A 13,523-nucleotide genomic window follows, 5' to 3' on the forward strand; every position below is an offset into this window, starting at 1 on the left:
AATTGAAGAAGAAAAAAATTATGAAATCACATAATTATAAATGTAAAAGAGCTATGTATTAAGCTTTTAATTTAAAACTAAATGGCAAATGACTTAATTAAATTTTATATATTATTGAAGATTTCTTCCAATCTCCAATGTACAACAGACCTGCTTGTTAGTTCCTATAGTTGTCCACTAATTTCACCCTAACCTGAAAACAAACCCCTAAACTTCAGTCTTGATCTATGCTTTCTTCATCATAATCTTCCTCCTCAGCACTAACCTCTCGTTGATCACTATCTATTTTCATATCATTGATCCCAAACAGCGGCCAACCTGGTCTTCCCTCTATACCTCTTTCCGGGGATGTAGCAAACTCTCCGTTCTCATCTAGTTCTACATTTAGATCAAAGTCCCTCACTTTCAACTCTGTGTTTCTGTGATTGTTCTTGTGTGAGGCAGCTTTCTTCCAAGGTGCAGCCTCATGAGAAAGGCTCCAGTTTTCAGGAGATGGGCTCTTGCTGCCTTCGGGTGAATCGTCTTCAAACTTCAGAGACTGGTCATTTCCCATTCTTCCACCACCCTGTCCACGTCCTCTGCCACCGCCACCGCCACTATGTTTGGCAAAATCAGTCTGGCTAGTTACCATGTCAGTTGTCTTCATATCTTTATCGTTGCTAATACTTTTATCCACAAGTTTCCTGAAAAAAAATATAGTGTTAAGACATGAAACCTATACCAGAGTATAGACATAGAGTATGAGAAGTGGACTTGTTGGGGCCTAACCTTCTTTTGGTAGGGGGTCGGTCTTCACCTTCTGAGCCACCTAGATCAGGAACTTTACTGACAACGTCTCTTAGAAAATCAAAGACATTACACGCGTGCACACACTGCTTCCTGGAAAATAAAAACAAGAATCAAGAAGCAAGAAAAGGATTGGTTTTTATAAAGCAAAGGCCAAAGAAGGGATTCACAAAACTTACAAATGAACAGAGTTGAGTGTTTTTGCGCCACGGCTGAGAGTTACATCATATGTGTGATTACACAAGTCTTGCAAGAACAGCTCCAACGCTTTAGCTGCAAATTTTGAACAGTCAAAACGATGAGAACAAGTACACACAAGCTGTAAAAAAAAAAACATAACTTACAAACAAGAAGTGGGACAGCCATTGCTATTTTCCCGACATCTTCATCAGTTTGCATAATTTTCTTAATCCTTGTCTGAAACAAAATTTGAGGTTCAATAACGTTAGGAAAAAGATAATCAAGAAACCAAGACAGGAAAATTTCAACCCTATACTGAAATTACAAGACACTATAACAACTCAAATCTATAATATTATCTCATCTTTAGTCCTAAACAAGATATCTCCGCAGCTCATCGTACCTCTTAGCCATGAACAAACTAGCCCTACAAATCCCAAGACAAAAACTCAAAACCCTAAAGAAGACAAGGGTTCACGGAACCGTGAAGAAGAAAAACATGTAAACACAGCAAAAAGTCAACGAAACTACATTCATAAAGTGACAAGACACTCTTCTTCAAGGCAATCTCCATAAGAAGAAGAGCAAAACCTAACTAACATGTATAGAAACAAGAAAACAGAGGAAGTGATTTTGTCATACCGCTGGAAAACGAGTTTGGAGCTTCTTCTTCATGGCTCTTGTTTTGTTTCAAAGGAAGAGAACCAACTCCGTAAGTCAGGGGGGAGAAGAAGATAAAAACCCTAAAAATATTTTAAAAAAAAATCTCTACTTTCCGTGCTCTCTGGAGTTTTATATAAGAAGATAAACTCTAAATATACTAATGTTGATACCTATCTAACACGACAAGAAAAAAGGAAAAAAAGTTTGGATTTTTTTTTCTTTCTGTTATTAAAGTCTCTGTTTCTGACCCGTTCTATGTCGGACCCAAATCAGCCGATATGGAGTTTCTTCTTCCCCAATTCTTTTTTGGGTTGAGAAAAAGGAAATAAATCATTTACCTACGTGGATTCTTTTTCTACCTCAAATTATAAAATAGGTTATGAATGAATCATTTGAATCCTAATCAAAAAGTATCTACAAAGCTTTTACTAAGTTTGACCAGGAAAAAAAACTTTTACTAAGTTGAAGACATGTGTAATTGTGAAAATTAATTCCTAAATTATATTGTACAATAATAAAATTTTGTTACTATTATTGCTAGGTAGAAGAGTTTTGCACACAATCCAGTATATATAATTTCAGACAAATATACACACCGTTACAGAAATATTTCAGTGAAAAGAATATTGAAGCATATCATAGCATAAATTTTCATTGAGTATTTTAATGAAGTTTTTTCTTATAAAAATCTATTAAAAATGATGTGATAATAATAAATTTGAGATAGTTCCGAAAATATATATATTTTATAGTTCTTTATAAACTAAAATTTAATTAAATGTTTAAATACTAAAATAAATTAATTTTAATATTTTAATAACATTTAAAGGATGGAGTTGGTCTAAAACATAGCTTATTAACATAATAGCTTTATGTTTTATTAACATAAAAGGGAAATAAAATGGAAAAATAGGACAGCCACACATGTTAATCTCGGAAGCTAAGCTAACCTCTCTCTCTAGTCTAGTCCACAAACGTTTTGAACTGTACGCAGGAAACCAGAAGACTGATCGATCACTGTATCTGATCTCAGACCGAGATAAAACAAAACATAGAGAGATATGTCTGTTTCTCTGAGTAACACCTGTCTTCGACTACGCACAGCTTCAGTTCCACTGAAACCTCTAGTTCTCAATGGAGTTGTCCGTTTTCATTTACAAAGATCATCTCATGTTTCCTCATACCGTTTCGGTTTCAACTCAAACCCATTCTCTAGAACTCATACCCCAAGATTCTTCAAATGTTCGCCTCAGAGAGTGTCCGATGAACGCAGAGAAACACAAGTAACTACTGAAGAAGAGGAAGAAGAGGTTGTCGAGTTTCAGAGGCTATTCTCTAACCTTAACCGATCAACACTAAAGCGAGAATCCGGTACAAAGTTGTAGTCTTCATTTTTTCATTCCAGGAAGCATATTTGGATTGAGGTTTGGTTTAAGTCTCAACTTTTTTCAGGAAGCTTGTCCAGTGCTATCTTCTTGGTTGCTGGCACTACAGTAAGCCTTCTTCTTTCTCATAACTTGAAACGTTGGAAAGGAACCAAACTTGTAACTCTCTATCCCTTTCTTGATTTAGGTAGGTGCAGGGATACTAGCTATTCCAGCTGTCACACAAGAATCAGGTTTTTTGGCCTCTGCAGTCGCTTGCATTCTCTGTTGGGCGTTCATGGTGATTTACACATGCTTCTTGGTTTCTCTGTTTATGTTTCTTGCAAAGAGTGGGTTTGGTCATTAGTAACATAAGTTGGTTTCAGGTTGTCACAGGTTTGCTTGTTGCTGAAGTGAATGTCAACACCATGTCTGAGCTAGGCTCTGGAGGCGTATCTCTCGTATGTCTCCTTCAAACCGACACTTATATAAGCTTAGTGATGTCCTGCTTTGACTTCTTGATGCTATTTTGGCAGGTCTCAATGGCGAAGAGGACTCTTGGATCTTTTGGAGTTCAAGTTGCATCGTAAATCATCCTCTCATTCTCTTTTTTAGAACTTTGCTTTCCTTAGTTTCCTTCACGTTTGAAACAAGCCTTTCTGTTGTGTAGTTGGTCTTACATTCTCATACATTACACCCTCCTCGTGGCCTACATTGCTCGGTCTTCAGGCATCCTTACAAACTTCCTCGGCATTCCAATGTACTAAATCCATCTTGATCCATATATATGCAATGACAGCTCTGACTTTGTGCTAATGTACTTATTTCCCTGAGTCTTGTAGATGGGAGAGTGCAACTCTGTTCACACTGGTTCTTGGAGGCATTTGCTTCTTTGGAAGGTTAGCTTTCCATTTTAAACCATATAATATAATCATCATGGTTCTAAAAATTGGTCTAGGCAGGCGTCTCCTGAAACGATTTTTAGAAAATTGGATTTATACGACTCACATCGATATAAACCATTCTAATATGTATGATTTGAATCGATCTAAATTAGTATGAATATGTTAAATTAAATAATAGTGTTAGTACAAACGCATGAATTTGTCTTATTTATTTCATTTTGTGCATCTAATTTTTATACTTTATCAAAATAATTTTATAATTAACTTCAAAGCTAAAATATCTTATATAAATGTAAAATATATTTAAAATAAATTAATAATTCATTAACATCTAGGTTCCATTCGAATAATCCACTTAGTCACTAGTACTCTATAAAGAGTGCTTAATTTCTTGAACATTAAGAGTCATAAACAGTCTAAACTCAAAGAGAGTTAGAGTAGAATAGTTGTAGCTCGAGTAGATGATCAAAATTTTCTCCATGTGGTCGTAGCCAGAGATTCATCGGTGCAACCAATGGAGTTCTGGTGTTTGGACTAATTGCATCTTTTGCAGCACTAGTGGTAACAACTTTTCGTTAAACAACTTTCCTAGAGATCAATGAAAGTGAAAACCAAACCATGGATGACCATTTTGTTAGGCAGTAGCGAGTGGAGACTTGCACTGGGAAGCTCTTCTCAAGGCCAACTTTGAAGCTGTTCCCATGAGTATACCCATCATTGCCCTCTCGTTTGTTTACCAGGTATTCATTCAATCTCCCGACTCCAAGATGAAGATACTTTCTGAACTGATTGTTTTTTTGGTTCTTGCAGAATGTGGTGCCGGTTCTCTGCACAGATCTTGAAGGTGACTTGCCGAAAGTAAGGTGACATCATACCCTACAATGGCGGTAATGAAACTCACTCAAACCTGTCTTGACTAACTCAGGTTTCCGAATGTATTTTATCTTCAGAACGGCTATTGTTCTTGGCACAGCCATACCACTTGGCTTGTTTCTTGTGTGGAACGCTGTGATTCTTGGATCGTTTCCAGATACTGGTGTGGCAGCTGAGAAGATGATCGATCCTCTGCAGCAGTTGAGATCAACCAGTGTCACCGTTGGTGTAAGTTAAAGTTGTTCTTTGCTTTATCTAATAAACTCTCAACAAGCACCTTAAACTCTTGTCTTGTTTTTGATCACACAGCCTTTTGTGGAAGCTTTCTCTCTTATTGCAATAGCAACATCTTACATAGGATTTGTCTTAGGCCTCATTGACTTCTTATCTGATTGTGAGTACCATCAAATAACCAAACTTTATGTTGTCTTTTAAATCTACTGCCCTTGTATAACCTTTCCTTTTCTGGAATTTTTCAAGTACTGAAGCTTCAGACCAGACAGAACAAGCCTTTTCTTTACCTTCTTACACTGGTTCCACCTCTTGTCCTCTCCCTACTGGACCCAGAGATTTTCTTCAAAGCTTTAGATTTTGCTGGGACATATGGAGGTACAACAAGTTTCTTCTTGAGACCAGCTTTCAACCAACAACAAAACTAACTCTGATTTTTTCCTTCTGTAGTTCTGGTACTGTTCGGTATCCTACCAGCTGCTATGTCTTGGTCAGATAGGTACGTGGTCTCATCATCAACAGCGACGCAACTTGTACCAGGTGGAAAAGTCATGCTTTCTGTTGTCATGGGAGCTGCAGGATACGTGATTGTTTCAGAAATTGTAGAGAATTTTTCACAGTACTTGAATGTTTCATAAGATAATGCAAAGAGATAATAAGTATTGATAGTTTATGTTTCTTGTAACATGAAAGAGGTCTTGCAACTAGAAAGTAAGCATCTCAAGCAAACAACAAAAGATAACAAAACTTGGGAAGGAAATCAAAATGTATCGTTTGGTAGGGAGAGAGGTTTTAATATCTCTAGATCTTGTTGAATGCGACGATGTCAACACTCTGGATGTACTCGTTGTTAGGTTCACAGGTGAGATAGTCTTCAATGAGGTTGTCTGGGGACACGAGGTCATCAACGATCGTGAGCATGATCGTGAGCTTCTTGATCCCATAACCAACTGGAACCAGCTTTGCTGCAACAATTTAAACACTAAATTAGAAAACTGACAAACACAATCATTGCACGTATCGACAAATGGAAAATGGTTAGACTTACAGGCTCCCCAAAGAAGACCAGGCATCTCAACAGCGCGAACACACTCCTCAAGTTTCTTCATGTCAGTCTCGTCATCCCATGGCTTAACTTCCATGAGCACAGAGGACTTTCCACCTAACAAAAAGTCCAAAATTCAAAAGAGAATAAGAACTCATTCATTTCTGCTACTCATACCCCTTACTTTACACTACAGAGATTGTTATTAATTGACTAAGTGACTAGAATCTCAATGAACGCTAGCTAAGCTAACAACAGTATTGGTTCTGCTCTCCATGGAAGCAATAGACACAAGCTCGTATACTAAATTGAGTTGTTTCAAGACAAAGGCTTACTCTCTTTGGGCTTCTTGGTGTCCTTCTTGGCAGCCTCCCTCTCCTCAGCAGCTTTCTTTTCCTCCTCGGTCTCGTCACCAAACAGATCCATGTCATCATCATCATCAGCTGCAGCTGCAGGTGCCTGTTCCAAACACAACTCCTAACTAAGTCTCATCTACCATATTCAAAGCATTCCTCAACACTCTAATGATAACCCTTTTCAAGGTCAATGCTTTCTATTAACAATAAAAAAAAAAACGTAGATTATGTAGAAGTACCTCAGCTTGAGCAGGAGCAGAAGCAGCAGAGCCGCCAATACTCACTCCAACGGCTTTTCCAGGGAAACTTGCAAACAACTCAAAACCCGTAAGCTCTTGAAATTCAAAAAGTTAATCCAAATCTTAATAAATTTGATCCGAAAGGACAAACCTTTTAGCTAGATGAGAAGCGACGCAATCGTACCACCTGCTAGCATTGGGGAAAGCATCGCTAGGTTTCTCCGAAACGGCAGCGTATACCTTCACATCATCCACAGACAACTGATCTCTGCGAAAAATTAAAAAAAAAAAAAAAAAACTATCTTTTAGACTTCGATCGAAAAGCAATTGAAAGAAGGAGAGTGAGAGAAACTTTACCCGGAGATGTAGGTTTTTCCGGCGAGGTGCTCCTCCACGGATTTGACACCCTCTTCTGTGTGTAGATCTGAGAAGGTAATCGCCATTGATGCTGATTTAGGATTCGGAGGAGGAAGTGGAGAGAGAGAGAGAGAGAGAGAGAGACGGAGATTGAACGAAGCTGCTTTAAAACCTATTGAGTGAGAGAAGAAACCCTAAACCCGATTTAGAAATAAAACTGGTTACGGGCTAAGGTGGATTTTTATATTTGGGCTTCGTTGTGGGCCTTTGTATTGCTCCGGTAAGAAGAGAGAACACATTTGAATTGTTAGTTTTTTTTTGGTTATTGTTGAGACTGTGTAGTGTTGTATCGGATAATCATTAATCAGGGTTTGCTCTGAATTTATGAAATTTAAAAAATTTACAGATTGAATGATTTTTTTTTTTGAATGCGTTAAACTATATTCAGTCGAAACTCAAAAGAATGTGTTACATTGGGTGCTTTTTTTTTTTTTTTTTTTTTAAGTGTTTGAATGTGAATAAAGAATAACCTAATGAAAGACTATCCTAACCACTTATTCTTGATCCAAACCAGGGCATAAGCTCTGTCTCCTTGTAAACGGATAGTAGATAATCTGTTCCTTATTGTTTATCATGATGTTTCTACAGTTACGGGTTGAATTATTACTACACGTATTTTTTTCTTAATCAATATGAAAAATGGATGGTACTCTACATATTAGTCACTTGAATTTTGGAAATCGATGCTATGTCCAAGACCCGACCATGCAGTCACATGAATAGTCCTGAACATAGCGAAATGAAACATTGGTCTATGGCCACCAAATATTTTTAAAAAGTTTACATTGAAAAAAGTCTCCATATTTATTAAAATATATATATTTTTGTTAAAACTTTACTAAAATATTTATGGCTTCCAACATTTCCGGGACCCCTCCATGTCGATAATCATACGTCGGTCGGTGTATATGACATAAAGAAGTCTTCTTTGGTTGGTTGAAGGAGGCTTTTGAAAAGGAAAGACCATTTATCATAGTGTAACTATTATCATCCTATCTCGTTTTTGGATCTCTCAACCAATTTGTGATCGATCCATTTTTGTCAGAATGGCCTTATCAAAGAATTCTTGTAGTGTATGTGTATTCACAACCTTTTTTCTCCTTTCATTATTCACCAAACTGTGTAGCTTTTCTATCCATGTTTTTCTTCTTTTAAACGTAGAGCGCATCATTTTAATAAAATGAGAATGATCTGTAATATTCGTTTCATCATGTAAATTTGGTACGATGGAGATACGGCAACCGCTATTTTTAGAAAATACTGATTTTAATACTACATAAAAACAAAATATAGGAAACAAATTATATAGACCATCGCTGGACATAAGAAAAATGTGTAAATATATTAAGATTAAGACAAAATTAATTCAATGATGTTACGTTTCTAATTATTAACTTCTGGTCGGATGCATATTATGGGACTCGTCTCTGAAACGTGAAAACCAACGCGGTTCTTTCTGTTTTATTAGTGCCGATTTGTCTTGTTCTGGACCAAACTTGAACTCGTTTCGTTTATAAAATGCACGTAAACTAGAGTTCATACGTTGTAATACAGGGACTAAAGTTTCAAGATCACTCCTTGCTTCAGCTCTCTAGCTAGTGTCCTTGTAAGATTTTCTGCTTACTCTCTTCTGCCATCGTAGTTTCTTGTTTCAAGGCATGTCAGTGTAATCTTCTTTTAACCTGTTCTTGTTTGTTTTCTCGTGGCCAGAGCCGGTCATGGGCAAAACCGAATTAAACATTGGCCTTTAGTCCTAAAAAATTTTTGAAAAAAAAATTAAATAGGTCCTTTATAGGGTTTATAACTGATCTAATCATTGGTATGTTTTTCTACAATTGTGCTCTTAGGAACTGGTCTAGCTTTTGGCCTCTTTCTAGAGCCATTCATGGCAGAGAGGAGAACAAGCAACGGAGGAGACGTTGTTATCAATGTTCCAGAGAAAGAAGGATTTAAAGATTCAGCACCATCACCTTCTTCACATGTACCGGCTTCACCAAACTCAGACACGGTGACAACCAAACTAGAGCCGTTAACCATTCTCCTTCCTGAAATAAACAAGTTCTCTGGTAGCGTCCATAAGCCGCCTAAGATTCCAAGTCCTGTGACTGAAGGTCTCACTCGGAGGAGATCTCTTTCGAGGTCAGTTTACTCCAAGTCCAACTCAAGGTTTGGTCAACAACAATCTTACCGTTTTGACAAGACTATAGTCGAGGAAAATTGTGGAACCCCTGCGGAACCGTTTGGTTCTGCTTCATTTTCAAAGCCTTCTCTTCACAAGGCTTCCCCTAGTAACAAATCGAATAAAAGCACTAGCTCAGTAGCACTGAGTAAGGTTGATGAGGACGAAACTGATGAACATGAAGAAATCTACAAAAGGGTTAAACTACACCAAGTGAAGCGTAGAGGAATAAGACCTCTAGCTCTTCTTGAGCTGCTAGTTTTTGTGGCTATTCTCGCCACTTTGGTTGTGTGTTTAACCAATGGTTCGGTGAAGAAGCATCGCATTTGGGGTTTGGAAGTTTGGAAATGGTGCGTTCTTGTGATGGTGACGATAAGCGGCATGTTCGTGACAAACTGGTTCATGCATTTCGCGGTGTTCATCATAGAAAGGAACTATCTCCTACGTAAAAAGGTCTTGTACTTTGTCCATAGTTTGAAGAAGAACGTTCAAGTCTTCATCTGGTTCGGTCTGATCCTGGTTGCTTGGGTGTTTTTATTCGAGGATGACGATAAACGCTCTCGCAAGGCCAAGAAGTTTCTCGACGCTATAACTTGGACTCTAGTCTCTCTTCTCGTAGGGTCAGCCATATTCTTGGTGAAGACGTATGCCTTAAAAGTTCTTGCTTCAAAGTTCAACGTAAGAAACTTCTTTGAGAGAATTCAAGAATCTGTCTTCCACCAATACGTTCTCCAGACTCTCTCGGGACCTCCGCTTATAGAAGAGGCAGAGAGAGTTGGACGTGAGCCAAGCACAGGACACCTTAGCTTCACGAGCACCAATGGAACGGTGGAAGAGAAGAAGGTGCTAGATATGGGTAAAGTTCACAAGATGAAACAAGAGAAGGTCTCGGCTTGGACAATGAGAGTTTTGATTGAAGCCGTGGGAGCTTCAGGTCTCTCAACCATATCTCATACTTTAGATGAGTCTAGCAATCGGAAAAAGAGATCTGATAAGGAGATTACTAATGAGATGGAGGCTGTGGCTGTAGCTTATGATATTTTCAACAATGTTGCGCAGCCAAACTCGAGGTAAGCCAGCACACAATACTCTGCTTTTTCTAGCTACGTTTCATCTTAGTCATTCAAACTCAAGGTTATAAAATATGGTAGTCAACCGTACCGTTTTCATGTTAAACAGTTACTTATATAGATTTATATAATTCGAGAGTATAATACCTTTAAGCGGGCATTATCCACTTTATGCAGATGCATTATTTATATAATAATAGCGTTTAAACGGGCATGCAGATGCATGGAATATTCAAAAATCTAAAATATTAATATTACTATATTATTAATTATATTATTTTTTACTTATTTATTTATTTATATGGTTATAGCTAGGTCTGGAACTTTTATCCGAGATCCGGATTCGATCCGGATCCGATCCGAAAATTCGGATATCCGGAGGGGCCGAATCCAGATCCGGATAGTAAAATGTTGGATCCGTCAAAGCTGGATCCGGATCCGAATATTTTAATTTTTTAGTCCGGATATCCGGATCCGTAAGTTTTATTAATAACTATTTAATATCTATAAATAAAAATCAATTTTATTTAATATATTTTCATTTTTATAATAGTATATATAAATTTTATGTAAATTTTTTAATATTATACATAGAAATAATTAAAAACATTATATATATTTTTATTTTAAATTATTGTTAATATTTTATATATATTGATGTTATTTTTTATTTATTTTAAGGAACCAAATCTGGATTCGGATATCCGCCGGATATTACAATTTTTAGAAGGATATCCGACACTCGGATATTCGAGAACCCTGGATCCGGATAAGGATAGTAAAATTATGGATCCGCCGGATACGAATACCTTAAAATTGCCTGGATACCCGATCCGTCCCAGACCTAGTTATAGCTATTAGTTTAATTGCTTAAAAGCAATTTTAAATTTATAAATCTCATATTTATATATTTTAAAAAAAATTATAATTTGAAACTATTTATATATGTTAAACTATATTTTTATACATAAAAATTATATGTGAAGTATATTATATGTTCAGTTTTCTAAAAGGTGAAAATTATATATGAAGTATATTATATGTTCAATTTTTAGAACACTGACTGAACATGACCTTGCTTGTTATTTTTCAGTTACATAGAGGAAGATGACTTGCTGAGATTCATGATTAAGGAAGAGGTAGACCTTGTACTCCCATTGATAGAATGTTCCGAGACTGGAAAAATCACACGTAAAGCTTTCACAGAGTGGGTGGTAATATTCTTTCATACATTTCCTTGGTTTATTAGTGTCCATACCTATATAGAGATGCTTTATAAAGGTTTTAGTAGGTTGGTGTTTAAGCATATACGATGCTGTTTCTTGACAGATTAAAGTTTACACAAGTCGAAAAGCGTTAGGACACTCACTGAACGACACAAAAACAGCGGTTAAGCAAGTGGACAAGATTTTAACTGGAGTCTTGTCCGTTATCGCATTCATCATTTGGTTGATACTTATGGATATAGCAACAACCAAGTTCTTGGTCGTCTTCTCCTCACAATTCGTGGGTCTTGCTTTCATGATTGGAAGTACTTGCAAAAATATCTTCGAATCCTTTGTGTTTGTCTTCGTCATGCACCCTTATGATGTCGGTGATCGTTGCATTATCGACGGCGTTGTAGTAAGCAACTCTAAACATTATTTCCTCACTACATTACTACTCATTGAAAAACTAACACATGTATATTTGCCAATATTCAAAAAATTGCTAAGTGATAACTAGGCTCAGATTATTCAGCATTTAGGTGGTGCCTAGTTGTTAACGAATTATTGTTTATTTATAAATATTTTATATTTATATTAAGTATTTTAGTTTATGTTTAATTATAAAATTATTTTGATGAATTATAAAAATTTAATATATAAAAAAACATTAGACAAATTCTGTGGATTTGAACTAACATTATTGCTTGATTAAGAGATTTCTACCCATTTAGATTGGTTTAAACGAATTTAAATTGTTTTAAACCAATTTAGAACAGTTTAAACCGACTGAATCGTATAGATCAAATTTTAAGAAAATGTTCAGGCTATAACCGATTTGTGATAGGTGTCGCCTAAAACGATTGTTAGAACATTGGTATTTGATAATATTACTACTCATTTAAAACCTCTTACCCTTCTTTTCTTGACTTTGAAGTTGTTGGTCGAAGAGATAGATCTTTTAACTACCGTGTTCCTCAAGATTGACAACGAGAAGGTGTTCTATCCAAACGCAACTTTGATATCGAAACCAATAAGCAATTTTTACAGAAGTCCAGATATGGGAGATTCAATACTATTCTCCATCGCATTCTCAACGCCGGCCGCTAAAATTGCCACTCTCAAGGAAACTATATCAGAGTAAGAATCGAAACAAAAAAAAAACATCTTAAACTACTCACTCACTGTGTATTGACAAATTATTGGTGTGTGTGTTTGGTCAGATATTTGGTGCAGAATCCACAAAATTGGTATCCAAATTTCCTTTTCTTGGTGGATGCGATTGAGAACGTGAACAAGCTGAACTTGAATCTGATCGTCACACACACCATCAACTTCCAACACTTCATAGAGAAGAGGCTCAGGAGAACTGAGCTGGTCATCGCGGTTAAAAGAATCCTGGAGGAGCTTGAGATCGAGTACACCTTACTTCCTCAAGATGTTCATCTCATTGGTCACAAATGATCATTTCCTTTTTTTTCCCTTTTGCATGCATTAATTCCACTTGTACTTGTTATTACCGCCTGATTTGCTTCGGTTTAATTGTACTCAAGAAACTCGGTTTACGTTTTCAGTATGGATTTGTTAATGGATTTAAACCATTAAGCACTATATATTAAGTGAAATAATCTGATTTCTAGATTTGGTGTGGACAATTTCTAATAATAAAGCGAATATATTGATGAGGAAGATGTTTCTTAGTAAGCAACATAGTTTTCTCAACCAAACTAAACCGGAATAACTTAGGAAATTAATACGAATGTTTTGTCTATGTCCGGAGCCGGCCATGCGAATAATCACATGTCCTTGTATATGACACAAAGAAGTCCTCTTTGGTTGAAGGAGGATTTTGAGAAGGAAAGACTAGTTATCATGATGTAGTTATTATCATCCTATCTCGTTTTTCAGTTTCATGATATTGATATGGTCAAACTCTTGGATCTCCCAACCAATTTGTAATCGATTCATTATTTGCCATGGAAATTAAGCAGTTAAGGCCGTGCCTCATGG

The 13,523-nt window shown here is 36.5% G+C and overlaps 4 protein-coding genes across 4 annotated transcripts; 2 read left to right on the forward strand and 2 right to left on the reverse strand.

The window, feature by feature from the left end:
- Positions 1–18: 18 nt before the first annotated feature.
- LOC106379212 (dr1-associated corepressor) lies at positions 19–1,874 on the reverse strand. Its single transcript, XM_013819219.3, has 5 exons — positions 1,609–1,874; positions 1,131–1,203; positions 966–1,059; positions 769–879; positions 19–683 (listed from the first exon to the last, which is right to left on the reverse strand). Exons 1-5 carry the CDS (start codon positions 1,639–1,641, stop codon positions 215–217), a joined length of 780 nt encoding a protein of 259 aa, XP_013674673.1. The 5' UTR covers positions 1,642–1,874; the 3' UTR covers positions 19–214.
- A 666-nt stretch (positions 1,875–2,540) lies between these two features.
- LOC106380756 (tyrosine-specific transport system-like) lies at positions 2,541–5,689 on the forward strand. The gene is made up of 14 exons (XM_048746472.1): positions 2,541–3,000; positions 3,082–3,122; positions 3,202–3,294; positions 3,380–3,454; positions 3,530–3,579; positions 3,664–3,753; positions 3,836–3,892; positions 4,390–4,459; positions 4,537–4,638; positions 4,709–4,761; positions 4,849–4,999; positions 5,081–5,165; positions 5,252–5,380; positions 5,453–5,689. Exons 1-14 carry the CDS (start codon positions 2,691–2,693, stop codon positions 5,638–5,640), a joined length of 1,494 nt encoding a protein of 497 aa, XP_048602429.1. The 5' UTR covers positions 2,541–2,690; the 3' UTR covers positions 5,641–5,689.
- LOC106380757 (elongation factor 1-beta 2) lies at positions 5,643–7,218 on the reverse strand. Its single transcript, XM_013820587.2, has 6 exons — positions 7,000–7,218; positions 6,794–6,910; positions 6,643–6,709; positions 6,383–6,506; positions 6,051–6,164; positions 5,643–5,967 (listed from the first exon to the last, which is right to left on the reverse strand). Exons 1-6 carry the CDS (start codon positions 7,083–7,085, stop codon positions 5,804–5,806), a joined length of 672 nt encoding a protein of 223 aa, XP_013676041.1. The 5' UTR covers positions 7,086–7,218; the 3' UTR covers positions 5,643–5,803.
- Positions 7,219–7,371: 153 nt separating this feature from the next.
- On the forward strand, positions 7,372–13,190 carry LOC106380755 (mechanosensitive ion channel protein 9-like). Its single transcript, XM_013820585.3, has 6 exons — positions 7,372–8,665; positions 8,907–10,308; positions 11,402–11,522; positions 11,638–11,931; positions 12,451–12,653; positions 12,737–13,190. The coding sequence occupies exons 2-6, from the start codon at positions 8,945–8,947 to the stop codon at positions 12,975–12,977; spliced, it is 2,223 nt and encodes a 740-aa protein (XP_013676039.2). The 5' UTR covers positions 7,372–8,665; positions 8,907–8,944; the 3' UTR covers positions 12,978–13,190.
- Positions 13,191–13,523: the final 333 nt, after the last annotated feature.

Source organism: Brassica napus, chromosome C2 (assembly GCF_020379485.1).
Source record: "Brassica napus cultivar Da-Ae chromosome C2, Da-Ae, whole genome shotgun sequence".
NCBI classification, from domain to species: domain Eukaryota; kingdom Viridiplantae; phylum Streptophyta; class Magnoliopsida; order Brassicales; family Brassicaceae; genus Brassica; species Brassica napus.

Excerpts from the sequence above, each read along its gene's own strand:
- LOC106379212 (XM_013819219.3), bottom strand. The coding sequence starts at position 1,641 with ATGAAGAAGAAGCTCCAAACTCGTTTTCCAGCG. Across the intron at positions 1,060-1,130 it reads GGCTGTCCCACTTCTTGTTT|CTAAAGCGTTGGAGCTGTTC; the intron begins GTAAGTTATGTT and ends CAAAATTTGCAG. Across the intron at positions 684-768 it reads CGACCCCCTACCAAAAGAAG|GAAACTTGTGGATAAAAGTA; the intron begins GTTAGGCCCCAA and ends ATTTTTTTTCAG.
- LOC106380756 (XM_048746472.1), top strand. The coding sequence starts at position 2,691 with ATGTCTGTTTCTCTGAGTAACACCTGTCTTCGACTACGCACAGCTTCA. Across the intron at positions 3,123-3,201 it reads TCTTGGTTGCTGGCACTACA|GTAGGTGCAGGGATACTAGC; the intron begins GTAAGCCTTCTT and ends TTCTTGATTTAG. Across the intron at positions 4,639-4,708 it reads CCCTCTCGTTTGTTTACCAG|AATGTGGTGCCGGTTCTCTG; the intron begins GTATTCATTCAA and ends TGGTTCTTGCAG.
- LOC106380757 (XM_013820587.2), bottom strand. The coding sequence starts at position 7,085 with ATGGCGATTACCTTCTCAGATCTACACACAGAAGAGGGTGTCAAATCC. Across the intron at positions 6,507-6,642 it reads CTGCTCCTGCTCAAGCTGAG|GCACCTGCAGCTGCAGCTGA; the intron begins GTACTTCTACAT and ends TGTTTGGAACAG. Across the intron at positions 6,165-6,382 it reads CACCAAGAAGCCCAAAGAGA|GTGGAAAGTCCTCTGTGCTC; the intron begins GTAAGCCTTTGT and ends ACTTTTTGTTAG.
- LOC106380755 (XM_013820585.3), top strand. The coding sequence starts at position 8,945 with ATGGCAGAGAGGAGAACAAGCAACGGAGGAGACGTTGTTATCAATGTT. Across the intron at positions 10,309-11,401 it reads GTTGCGCAGCCAAACTCGAG|TTACATAGAGGAAGATGACT; the intron begins GTAAGCCAGCAC and ends GTTATTTTTCAG. Across the intron at positions 12,654-12,736 it reads CTCAAGGAAACTATATCAGA|ATATTTGGTGCAGAATCCAC; the intron begins GTAAGAATCGAA and ends GTGTTTGGTCAG.